This window comes from Talpa occidentalis, unplaced genomic scaffold, assembly GCF_014898055.3.
Source record: "Talpa occidentalis isolate TD23 unplaced genomic scaffold, MPIMG_talOcc4v2.1 talOcc4.11, whole genome shotgun sequence".
NCBI classification, from domain to species: domain Eukaryota; kingdom Metazoa; phylum Chordata; class Mammalia; order Eulipotyphla; family Talpidae; genus Talpa; species Talpa occidentalis.
In genome coordinates, this window is record NW_023601104.1 from 68,734,313 (window position 1) to 68,745,825 (window position 11,513).

The following is an 11,513-nucleotide window of genomic DNA, read 5'->3' on the forward strand; positions in this document are numbered from 1 at the left end:
AGTGGGGCTCTCTTATTGACAGTAAGAAATAGAACTCGAGAAACTGTGAGATTATCTTTGGCATATTAATGAACATCTGGCTATGAGATAAATAATTTTGTACTTTGAAGAATTAACTTTCTGCTTTTAAAAATTTAGGCGGAATATAATCGAAGCCGTTTACAATAGACTGAATCCTTACAAAAACGATGACACTGTAAGTAACATTTTAGCCCCCACTGCTTTCCCTTCCCCTCCACTTGAAATGCATATCCTTCCTGTTTTTCCAGAGTTACTCAATGCAGCCATTCTTGCATACATAACCCTGGCTGGTTGATTGATTGATTGACTGTTCTGAACTCTGTTTACCATAGTTCTAGTGATTGAGGATATAACCACTTCTCTCAAAAAAGAAGAAAATTCCTTTGAATTATTCTGTGTATTTGAATCTTCTATAGATGGCCAACTTTAGAAGGTTTTCGTCCATTCATTTTTTTTGAAGTTGTAATTATCTACTCAATCTTGAATTAGGCTGAGTTTTGTAAGCAGTTGCAGCAGAACTTCATAATGCCAATTTCCATTAAATAGTTGGACATGCCTTTGCCGGGATCACTGATGTACTTCATTTAAATATTGAAGAATTGAATTCTGTTTATATAAATCAACATTTAGATGTTATAGTCTCCAGTTAAGTTTCCAGTTAAAATTCTTTTGTAGTATGCTGTTTTCCAAAGAGTGGCAATTTGAAATCATTTAGGTATAACTCTGAAATATTTTGTATATTGCATTATAAAGCCTCTTCAAATCTCATATTTCTTGAGGTCTTAATCTCTTCATATGCAGTAGAAGCTTATAAAAAAATAATGTTCTGAAGATAAATTGGGTTTTGTTGAGGAAAAAAATTCTTTTTAGTAGTTTTGATTTGGTCATTTGGTCAACTTCATGGGTAGTATAATATTTCAAATATTCCAAAACAAAAGGTTAACAATTCTCTGGACAGATTAAATATTGCCATTTTTATATACAAACATACACATATTATGTACTGTATAAAGTCCTTATATTCTAAATGCCAACTTTACTAAATTTTTACATTATCCAGGATGTAATGTATCGGCACATCTAAAATTTTATTTATTTCCTTGTTGTGTTTCCTTAATTTATAAAGGACTCTACGTCAACTGATGATATGTGGTGAAACTGCTCATCTAGCCATGGAGTTTACCTTCACCTCCAAAGGAGAGTACAGCTCAACTTCACTGAACCTTTTAAACATCCATCCTCAACTTTAAAGAAGGGCATGTGATGGGTGAGAGTGATCACACCAGAGAACTTCAGCAGTACAACAGCAAGCCCAGAACTGATTTTTTTTTTTTGTAAATTTGAGACTTATGTAAACGTGATTTCAAACCATAATTCATGTTGTAAATCAGACTCCAGCAATTTTTGTTGTATGATTTTTTGTTTTTTTTTGTAAAGTGTAATTGTTCTTGTACAAAATGCTCATATTTAATTATGAACTGCTTTAAATCACTATCAAAGTTACAAGAAATGTTTGGCTTGTTGTGTGATGCAACAGATAAATAGCCCTTGAAGTCATGTTGTGTTTGGACTTGGGTTGGGACAGGGAGAGCAGCAGCCATGTCAGCTCCATGCTCAAATGTACACATGATTATGGAAAATAATTTCAAAATCTTTACAAAGCCAAACATTTAGTAAGTTACTGCAAACTATCTTAATGTTCTTGGCAGTGGGATTGGCATTGTTGAAAATGGTCCCCTCATTTAACTGTCTTTTAGGTTGTCCTCTCCTTGTTGCCACAAGTATTGCAGGTAATACAGTATATTCATAAGAATATCAATCTTGGGGCTAGAATGCCTTGATTCTTTGCACCTCTTTTACAAGTCCTTACATTTAATTACTAATTGATAAGCAGCAGCTTCCTACACATAGTAGGAGACTGCCACATTTTTGCTATCATGATTGGCTGGGCCTGCTGCTGTTCCTATTAAGATATTCTGAATTCCATTTTATCAATAAAGCTTGATTTAACAAACAAGAAATTTAATCATGTATGTGTAATTCCTCCTTTAGCCCCGTCCTTTAAAAACATGATGCCATTGTAAAAGAGAAGTTTCTCGTGGGGAAAGATGTTAGTCTTTTTTAATTGGAAAGTACTGTTACTCAGAGCATAGATGGAACTGTTTTCCTTCCATTAGAAAGACTGAAAGATTCAAGTCTCTGTTGTTCCTTAATTTTTCAAATGGATTTTTCTGGCTGTTTTTCATTAAGATGTGTTATTAGCTTAAATTTGCCTACTGTTTAATTAAAATAATTGTCAAAGGGTGACAATCTAACACTCTATTATAGGGGTGTGTGTCTGTGTGTGTGTGTGTGTGTGTGTGCGCGCGTGCGTGCGTGCGTGCGCGCGCGCCTGTGATTTTTAATTGGCCCATGTCTTTAGAATCCAAGTAGTTAAGATGTATTTGTGATTTGAAATATAGCATGTTGATAATATTTAGCTGTTGGCCTTTAAAAATAATTTTCAAAACTTAAAGAGTTGTAGATATAAAAACAGCCTAATTTAACTTAGGCTTAAATTCCTCTGATTAAGCATGTGAAAGTAAGGTTTTTAAAATCTGTCACATTGAAAAAACTGTTCTGTGCCCTTCTGTATTTTTGTCTTTTTAGGTTGCATATTGTATTTATTGCCATGTAATTTAATCATTCAGTAGGCAGAGTCCCCACTAGAAAACTATTAAAATGTATGGTTAAAATACAACATTGACTACAAAATCAAAGCTTTGTGTATAAAAGATAGTATAATCAATTTTGTTAATTTGCTTTTTCTCTAATTTGGAAATATACATATTTGTATATATAGCCTTAAAACTAATGTAAAGTTAGGGGAGTAGTGGGAAAAGTAATGTGAAATGTCTCAGACTTAAGTAGTTAAAACCAGCAAAATCTTTTCATCATCCCTCTTATTCGTGAGGTGATTAAATGTAACTTAATTGTATTTAATATATATCTTAATCCAGCATGAAGAAAAACAAGTACTATTTATATTTAGAAATTCATAACAGTTGGAATTACAGAACCAATTCCGTACTTAACTTACAAATAAATGCTTAATGTCTAAATCTGGTAGAGTGAGAAGTATGATAATGTTCTAAGTTATAGCTTTGCAAGCATCTAAATGTACATTTAATGAATACCAGTGCTTTAACGTAGATTGATTACCAGGCATACTAGTATTGAAAACTAAATCCCTATTTACAATAAGCCAGGTCCTTAGCTTTTATAAATAGATTGAAGTTTTTAGTTCTGGAAATTTCAGTATCTTGAATTCTTGAGATGTAAAACCTTAAATCACAAGTAAAATATGTGATGGAAAGCTATATTTCAAACCATAACAACATTAGAGCCCTTTTTATTTGAGTCTTTAAATAAAAAGGAGATTAAAGTATTCCTCTGTTAAAATTATAAGTACTGAAGTTAGGTTTAGAAGTGAGAGAAAACTTGTTAAAGTGTGATCTAAGAAGACTAAATCTTTTCCACATGAGTCAGCATTGCCATACTAGATACAATTTTTCATTATAAAATACAGGAAGGAAATATACAGCAGACTGTGTGTGTTCTTGATTTCTGGGGGTAATGGTGGTAGTGGGGATCCAGCTACACTTTCAAAATGCACCTCTGCACCTCTATTATACACTTCATTTTTGTACCACTTGAATTCTTTACCCCATGCCCCCTTTCGTGTGCTAATTAATTAGCATCTCAGGGCAACGCCTCAGATTTTTTTGATGTGCTATATGTTATTTGGAGGGGAAAAGTTCTTATAAGACAATATACTTAATATTCATTTAATATAGTTAATATACTTAAATTTCATTTAAGTGTTTTAATAGCATGAAGCCAATTTGCTGCTTTTAATGGGAAATTAACTATATAGCAGATTCTTATCCTAATATTAAATTTTTCTGATCTCTTTGTTTTAGCAAGGCAAGATCTCTTATTTCCAATTTTTTAGAGCATATACTTTTACAGATAGCTGAAGCATCTTAATATTAGCACTGACCTAAAATCAAAGTGATATTTTTTTCTTTAGAACTAACTCAGACATTTTTAATTATAATGCTTTCTAGTAGAGGGCAATTAGTACACTGCTTCAGCCACTTAATTCTTCTTACTAATTACATTACAAAATTTGGATTGAAGAATTACATAAATCCAATAATCTGATATATAGGTGTACTTGTAGTGACCATCCATTTGACCATGTTAGTCCAACTAATAACCCAGCTTTTTCACCAGATGTATTCAGTGTTATCTGCAAAGCACTGTTCTAGGCCACGCACCTTGGAACTATAAAGAAAGTGAATAGGCCCTTGCCTTCAAGAAGTTTGCATTCAAGTTGAGTTTAATATAATGTATGCTATTACAACTGGGTTACTCGTCCAAAAAAAATTGTTATTGCCAACCTGCCAGATAGTTTCTTGAACAAGGCAGGTCTCTGCTCTGCAGAACTCATTTGTACTTCATTCACCTTGAAAATTCTTTCCCTTTATTTTCTTCTCCACTAAGCTAAAAATCTCATTCAAAAGAAAATTTTGTTTAGCATAGGAATAAATTTGGACTGATGAGATGTAAATCTATTCAGAATACTTAATTGCCTTAACAAATGGCCTTCTTCCATTCCTACTGACCGCAGCAAGTCAGAGAAATAGGTGGTAGATTTCTTAAAGTTCTCCCACCCTGAAAACAGTGGTGGCCTGTCAGTTGAGGGCAGTTAACAAATATATCTCTCTAATTTGTCTTATTAAAGTGAAAACTGTTCTTGAAAACACACTGCCAGTGTTAATAGCCAATTTTAGCTATGTTTTAAATTTTTTAAATAATTTCACTGCCTATCATTACTGAACAAGTTCCCATATGGAAATTCAGTGATTTCTGAAAGAACTGATGAAATTGGGTACCAGTGTTTTCTTGAATTTTGAATTTTAAGGTATACACTTAATTCATAAAGTTTGAAAGAGGTTTATGACTATAATATTTTGATTGCTATTTGTACAGTATTAATTTAGGGTTTGGTATTAGAAAATATATAAATATATCAGTATATAGAAGTTTGTCATTTGAGGTTTTTCTTTGAAGAAACCTTAAGAGTTCCATGTACTTTTTTGCTTACAGATACTGCTGGTGAGATGATCATTTCTGAGTGATCTAGTCTAATTTTTTTTTAGGTGTTAGGAAGACGTCATTATAGTTCAAAGTCTTCCTTTAATTCTAGAATTCATCGATGTGTCATGAGTTTGAGATTATATTTGTTTTAAATTATACATTTCAGAATATGCTTGAAATATTTAAGAATACATTTTCTAATGTTATAATACTGTACTTTGTGTTGGTAAGAGTACTAAGTCTCAGTTAAGTGTTATTAGTGGTAGTCCAAATGCTATACAGAAACGAGAGAGATTTGGCTCCACTTCATTTTCAAATGAACATTTCCATTTTTGTTCACTTCAACATAGATTCTTTCCCTTTTACTTGCTTTATACATTAAGCTACTGGTCTTCTTATGTTTTCTTAATATTACTAGCAAGTAGTTTTGTGCCAACTAGAAAAACTTAACACATACTGAAATTGTAGTTGATACTTTTATTAGATGCTAGGCGGGTGGGGGGAGTTTGTTTTTGATACACTATAAAATGACTTATTTTTTCCCTCCTTTGTCCTGCACAAAATTTTGTTTCATTTCCTCTGCTGCCTGTCTGGTGGTTTCTCTTTCTTTTTTCAAATTGCCTCATCAAATCTAATTAATACTGTAACACTGGGCCAAAACCAGGAAAACTTGGGCGATAAAGAGGAGTGGGGAGATGCCAGTGAGAAAAGAGGATAATTCTTGATTATTTGAAAGGCAAGAAGAACGTCTTCCATGGTCCCATCTATATATATGGTTAAGAACTGTTACATAAACTAGGGAGAATGAACCTTTGCTTCTTCAGATAATTTGATTTTCCCAGCAAGGGAGATAATGATAAAGAATTACTGCTGCTTTAACAAAGAAATAACTGAGAAAAAGAAATGCACTGTTCATCACAAAAACCCAACCTTTCAATTCTTTTCATTGCTCCCAAACCCAGTTTTCTACTAATAGCTTTCTCATTGTTTAGGACAATTATTTATAGTTATTCCTTTCTTTTTACATAGCCCCTCCTGACATAGTAAAGGATTATTTAGTGACACTTAATTTGTATGGTTCTTTCTGAAGTAAGTTAGATTTGAGTAGGAGATTGGGTAGCTGCAGAACAAAATAGTAAGAGCTTAGGCAGAATGAATGGCACAACTTTTATTATAGTGATAGTTCTTAACCTTTAGCATTACAGGGCCTTTGAGATTAATGAATTCTAAGAACTTCCTTACACAGGGAAATGCATAATGTACATAAACTCCTCAAAGTTTACAGTATTTCAGTGATTCATGAGTCCCATGGTTTTGATCCCACACTATAACAGAATAGTCTTTTTTTTCTGTAAAGCCCATCAAAAATGTCTAAAGGGCATCAAAATAATTGAGTTAAGGATAAAAGTAGCAGAAGTAGAGGAAACCTAAGCTAGAATCTGTAGTATAATACTTTTTTTATATGTTGCATTTTGAAGAAAAGGAGATTGCTTAAAGGTGAAAAGATAGAGTATTTGAGCTAGCTTTGGAGGTTAACATTCTTTTCTAAAATTGCCACTTTTGAAATTCAACAGAAAATAGGAAAGACAATAACTGAATATGTCTGTCCTGCAGAGTGCAGACATAATAAAGTCACATGCAGATGTCACATCTGTCACTTCTCTAACTCAGGATTGAGTTCCCTGGTGTAAGAGTTGATTAAATGTTTAATTCACTTCAGAGTCTAAGCAGCTAGGTGTTTACTTACTAATACAGAATATTAAAATAGGATGTAACTAACCTAAGCCAGAAATGCACAGGGTTAATGAAACTTTTACTCAAATATAACTACCATGAAAAAATTGATTAGCTTGTTGCAGTTCTTGCCAAAACTGGATGTTCATGTGGAGCCTATTCCTATTTTGATGGAATTTTGAAACACAGAAACCATTTTTTTACTTGTTTAGACCTAAGTCAACAGCACATCTGCAGGAAAATACCTTGTTTGTAGAAATATGCTCCAATACTGTTGGTTTCACTCAAAATGATTTATTTTACTTAATTTGTATAAATGCTATGAGTGGAGCGTGCACATGTTAAAAGCATCTTGCATTACATATAGTGTCACTTTTTAAATCTATAAATGTAAAACTAATACAACTGCAAAAATATTTTTCTTACAGTGTGTAGCAAAGTTCTCCACAGTAACTCACCCACACTTTGCAGTTTATGTGATCCAATCTTTTAAAAAATTTTTCCATAAATGTATATTTTTTATTATGTACCATTTCCTGGTCCAAAGAAAATATGTGAATTCAGTTCTAACTTTAAGAATGTACTTTTGTTTTCAAGTTCGTTGAAGAAATTGCATTCAGTCTGTGAATAGTTGCAGATTGTATGTGAGATGAAAAGTAGAAATTTCTAGTTTGCAAAACTGGTTCCACTAAATAAACAGGCAATTGCATAATGTGTGTGTTTATGATTGATTGATATTGCAAGGGATGATTTTGTTCTGACTAGACACATAGAATATTCTAAATCAGTTTTTAGGAGACGTTAAGAGAATTTTTTTCAACTCAACTTGGTTAATTTGCTCAAAAAGATAAATCAGTCACAATCCTAACTAGACTTGTCCCTTCCTAATTTTAGGAAGATTTCCGAAACTAGTAAATTTGGGTTAAATGATTAGTTTCATGAAAACATTCTAGAAATAAAGTAGCCATAAGTTTTTCCTCTTTGTTTTCTTCAGATGATATCTTTTTCTTTAAAGAGATGAGATTGGGAATTGGGAGGTATCTGGGAAAGGACTTTTCTCCACATAGGGTGCCTGCTTCCACGTAAACTCGGGTGTGGTGTGTGTGAGTGTGAATGCTTACTTCTTTTGTAATTCTGTTAAGTGGTTGTATTACCTTTTTCCTGTCTTCCATCTGCCTGAATAGACCTTACATAATTGGAGGGACTTTAGGGTATGTCGAACTGGTCATGTAAACGAAATTCTGTAAACTGCAAGCATTTATTTTGTTTGTTGTTAGTAACAATGAGGGATCCTAACCAAAGGCAGTAAGACTGAGACAAAAATTCATATGGCACATGTGTAACTAGAACAAGGGTTCACCTATCCAAGTATGTTGTACTTTTATTATCTTTTTAAATTATTTTTTTGAACATTGAAGGTAAGGGCTTTTTAAGTAAAAATGATTTTTCCCGTTGTTACTGAGAAACTCATACTGAGCTACTCTTCTTTTTTCTTTTTTCCTTGTTATCATTTAATAGCTCAGACCGAAATTCCCATCAAATCACAGGAATTTCGATTCTAGTTGGAAAGCCTGTTTGATGAACTACTGCAGAAAAATTTGATGTGCATGCCCTCTATAGGACGTTACCTGCCACAAGATCCATTTGCCAGAGAACAGTAAAAGATCTGTGCTCCGCTGCTGCCAGTTGTCTATAAAAAGATTGATATTTACTTGTCCTGATACCTTATATAGGGTGCCCTGGAGAATCTTAAGCTTTCTATAAGATGTGTGTTTTGAGTTAATTGTATTGTTACCTAAATGGTGGAGTAGCTGAACACTACAGGTGTGCCATTCACTGCTGTGGGTTAGATGTGGGCTTGGGTCTTCCAGACCAAAGCACTTTCTCTATGGCTTTCCTGATGATACAAGTTTTTCCAGATGTTAATTTGAACCAGTGAAATTTGTAATATTTAATAATTTTTATCTACCAAAACGACAGTTTTATCTGGTTCAATCCAATCATTTCTAAAATCAGTTGTTCTTACATGATCAGATTGCAAGTCAGTACTTCTCTCATTTGTATTTCAAGTTAATCATGTCTCCTTAAAACAGACCCTTTGAACTGGGTAACAGTATGTGTGCATGTGTGTATGTGTTTGAACAATGTTGTAAGTAAGTCACCATTATAGACAAGGCCAAGTTTATAATTTCTACATTAAATTTAACAATGCTCTTATCTTAAGATAGCTTTTTAATTACTAACATATTCTTTGTCAGCCCTACTATTTAGGGAGTCCCTACAGATGCTATAGTATTAATTAGATCAACATGCTACTTAGACATTGTTATGAGAAATGTTATTCCAGCAGTAATCTCGTAAGGAAACAGTATTGAATTTAAGTATGCTTGGGTAGGATTTAAATAATAAAGATAGGAAAATGATTTTAAGGTTTTATTTTGAATTAAGTGAGGTGAGAGGAGAGTTCCTAACATTTATTAAGCGTGCTGAGATGTATGGATGCAACTCAGTCTGTAACAGTGCGGTAAGACTGAAGAAGTCTCTGAAAATCATTCTTTAAGTACAGTCTGTTAAAGCTGGATGAATGCTCTGTTCTAGGTGACAATCAGATTCTGACTTAGATTGTAGTGCCCTATTTTTATATTGTGCTATTTGTGTTTCTTTGGGTAATAGTAGACTGAATTTATCTTTTAAAATCAAAAGGTTTGCCAAGTTTGTAACTGGTGTAGGTCAGAAGGGTTGTGTTTACCTTGTGTTAGCATATGGTCCCCACTTACAGAATGTGTGTCTTCTAAATTCTCAGTATACAGTCTTGATGTGTATTTCATTGTACTTAACGAAGAAAATGTTTTTGCAGAGAGTCATCTTTCTAAGAAAAGCTTATTCCTAATTATTTTAACCTCTGAATTTTCAACTGCTCACAAAACTGAAAGGTTGTGTTTTTTAACTAAAAGTCTCCAGAACATCCCTAACACAATTAACTAAAATGTTCTAGTGATTGGATGTACTAGAAGCACATGGGAAGTGACTTTTTTAACTTGTTAAGCAAATAGAAGTCTTCATATAACTGGTATAAATTCAGTTTTTATCACTGTCTGCCTTTCCTGGTGTATTCTGACATTTTGCTACACTGATCCTCAATAAAATAGGGAGGAGTATTAGCATTTTATAAACGGCTTCTGTGCTTAGATCACAGATGTTCTTCCATAGTATTTACTTTTATATCTAATTCAGAGTGCCTGCCATGACTTTTTCCTTTATTTTGGTTTTAAATATGTAAGTTCCTAGGCAACATTCTGCTTTAGGACTTCCGTAAATATTTTGTAGAAAAGTTTGAGGTCACTGAATTCTATACATCCCTGCATACCATAAGGGATTGCTTGCCATGTGCTCTGTCCTGATTTTTGTAACATACAGGCTGAACTATTTGATGACAGTATGGTTATAAGTGTACTATATTTGCATGTGTAAATATCCTTGTTCAAGGGTGACTTCACAGTTCCTGTCACTAGTATTACTAATTCAACTTGACCTTCAAAAGCTTGCCACTTCACAGCCGGATGGATTGGCATCTGACAGGACCACAGTGTTGAGAAAAGCTTCATCTCAGGAGGAGCAGAGTTCCAAGAAGGAAGCTTCGGGAGTGCAAGTCTCTATAACTGAGATCATTTAGTTGGTTCTTCAAATCTGTTGGGATTGTCTTGATATTCTTAGTTTATTGGACTGAAATTCAAACACTATGTTCAAAAATCATTTGTTCAGGTATAAACAATTTGATTATGTGAAAATCATTGTCCTTTCTAACCTTGGAATAACGAAGTTTTAATGAAGTTGGCATTTTTCCTTTTTGGCAAGGGAGGAAGAAATGTGGTGGGGAAAAGATATACTAAAGGCAAGAAGAAGAGGTTGTTTGGAAAACCAAGGTATTTTGTGTGTGTGATTTTTTTTTTTAATTGTTTTTCTGAAATTTAAAATGAAATTAATCCTTATATTTCATAGTAGTCAATAATGCATCACTGGTTGGTAGATTAGTATAAAGTCTCTTTTCTCACCCTTATGTCCCTGCAAAAGCCCTGTTTTAGGGGGGAAAGGGAATGATCCCATTTTAATTGTCAACTCTCACTTGTAGTTTGATTAGGGAAGCAATTAAAATGATATCTAAAATAAGGATTACAGATTTTCTTTCTATTATCTGCTCCCTGAATTCTCTGAAGCAGTGGTTCTTAGCCTACTGACAAGATAGAATGAGCTGGGAAGCTTAACAAACCATCATCACTGGAGGTTAAGTTGGAAGGTTCACATTGAAAGTTACCCTCACCCAGTGAAAACCTGCCTCCTCCCTTACCCTTCCGCGGAGTTTCTATTGAATTCCTTGCAATGGCTCCTGTTTCCCTCAGAAAAAAGCAAAGTTCTTACAGTGACCTACAAGGCCACCTATATGATCTGGTCCCTGTGACTTACCTCTGGGACTCACATCTCTGCTTTGGCCACACTGGTCTCCTGGCTGTCCTCAGAACATACCTGTCTCACTCAAACCCAGAGTCTTGCAGGTACCTTACTTTGGCTGTTCCCTCTCCTTGGATTGTTGCACTGGCCAAAGCAAGTCACATCTA

At 33.8% G+C, this 11,513-nt stretch overlaps 1 protein-coding gene across 3 annotated transcripts in view; it reads left to right on the plus strand.

Annotated features, from left to right (window-relative positions):
- The window catches only part of PPM1A (protein phosphatase, Mg2+/Mn2+ dependent 1A), a 56,077-nt gene extending 44,882 nt beyond the window's left edge, over nt 1-11,195 (plus strand). For all 3 annotated transcript variants that reach the window (XM_037503460.2, XM_037503461.2, XM_037503462.2), the window contains exons 5-6: nt 139-196; nt 1,148-11,195. In XM_037503460.2, coding sequence (XP_037359357.2) covers nt 139-196; nt 1,148-1,177 — 88 coding nt within the window. In that variant the 3' untranslated portion in view covers nt 1,178-11,195. The remainder of the gene's footprint in view (nt 1-138; nt 197-1,147) is intronic.
- Nucleotides 11,196-11,513: the final 318 nt, after the last annotated feature.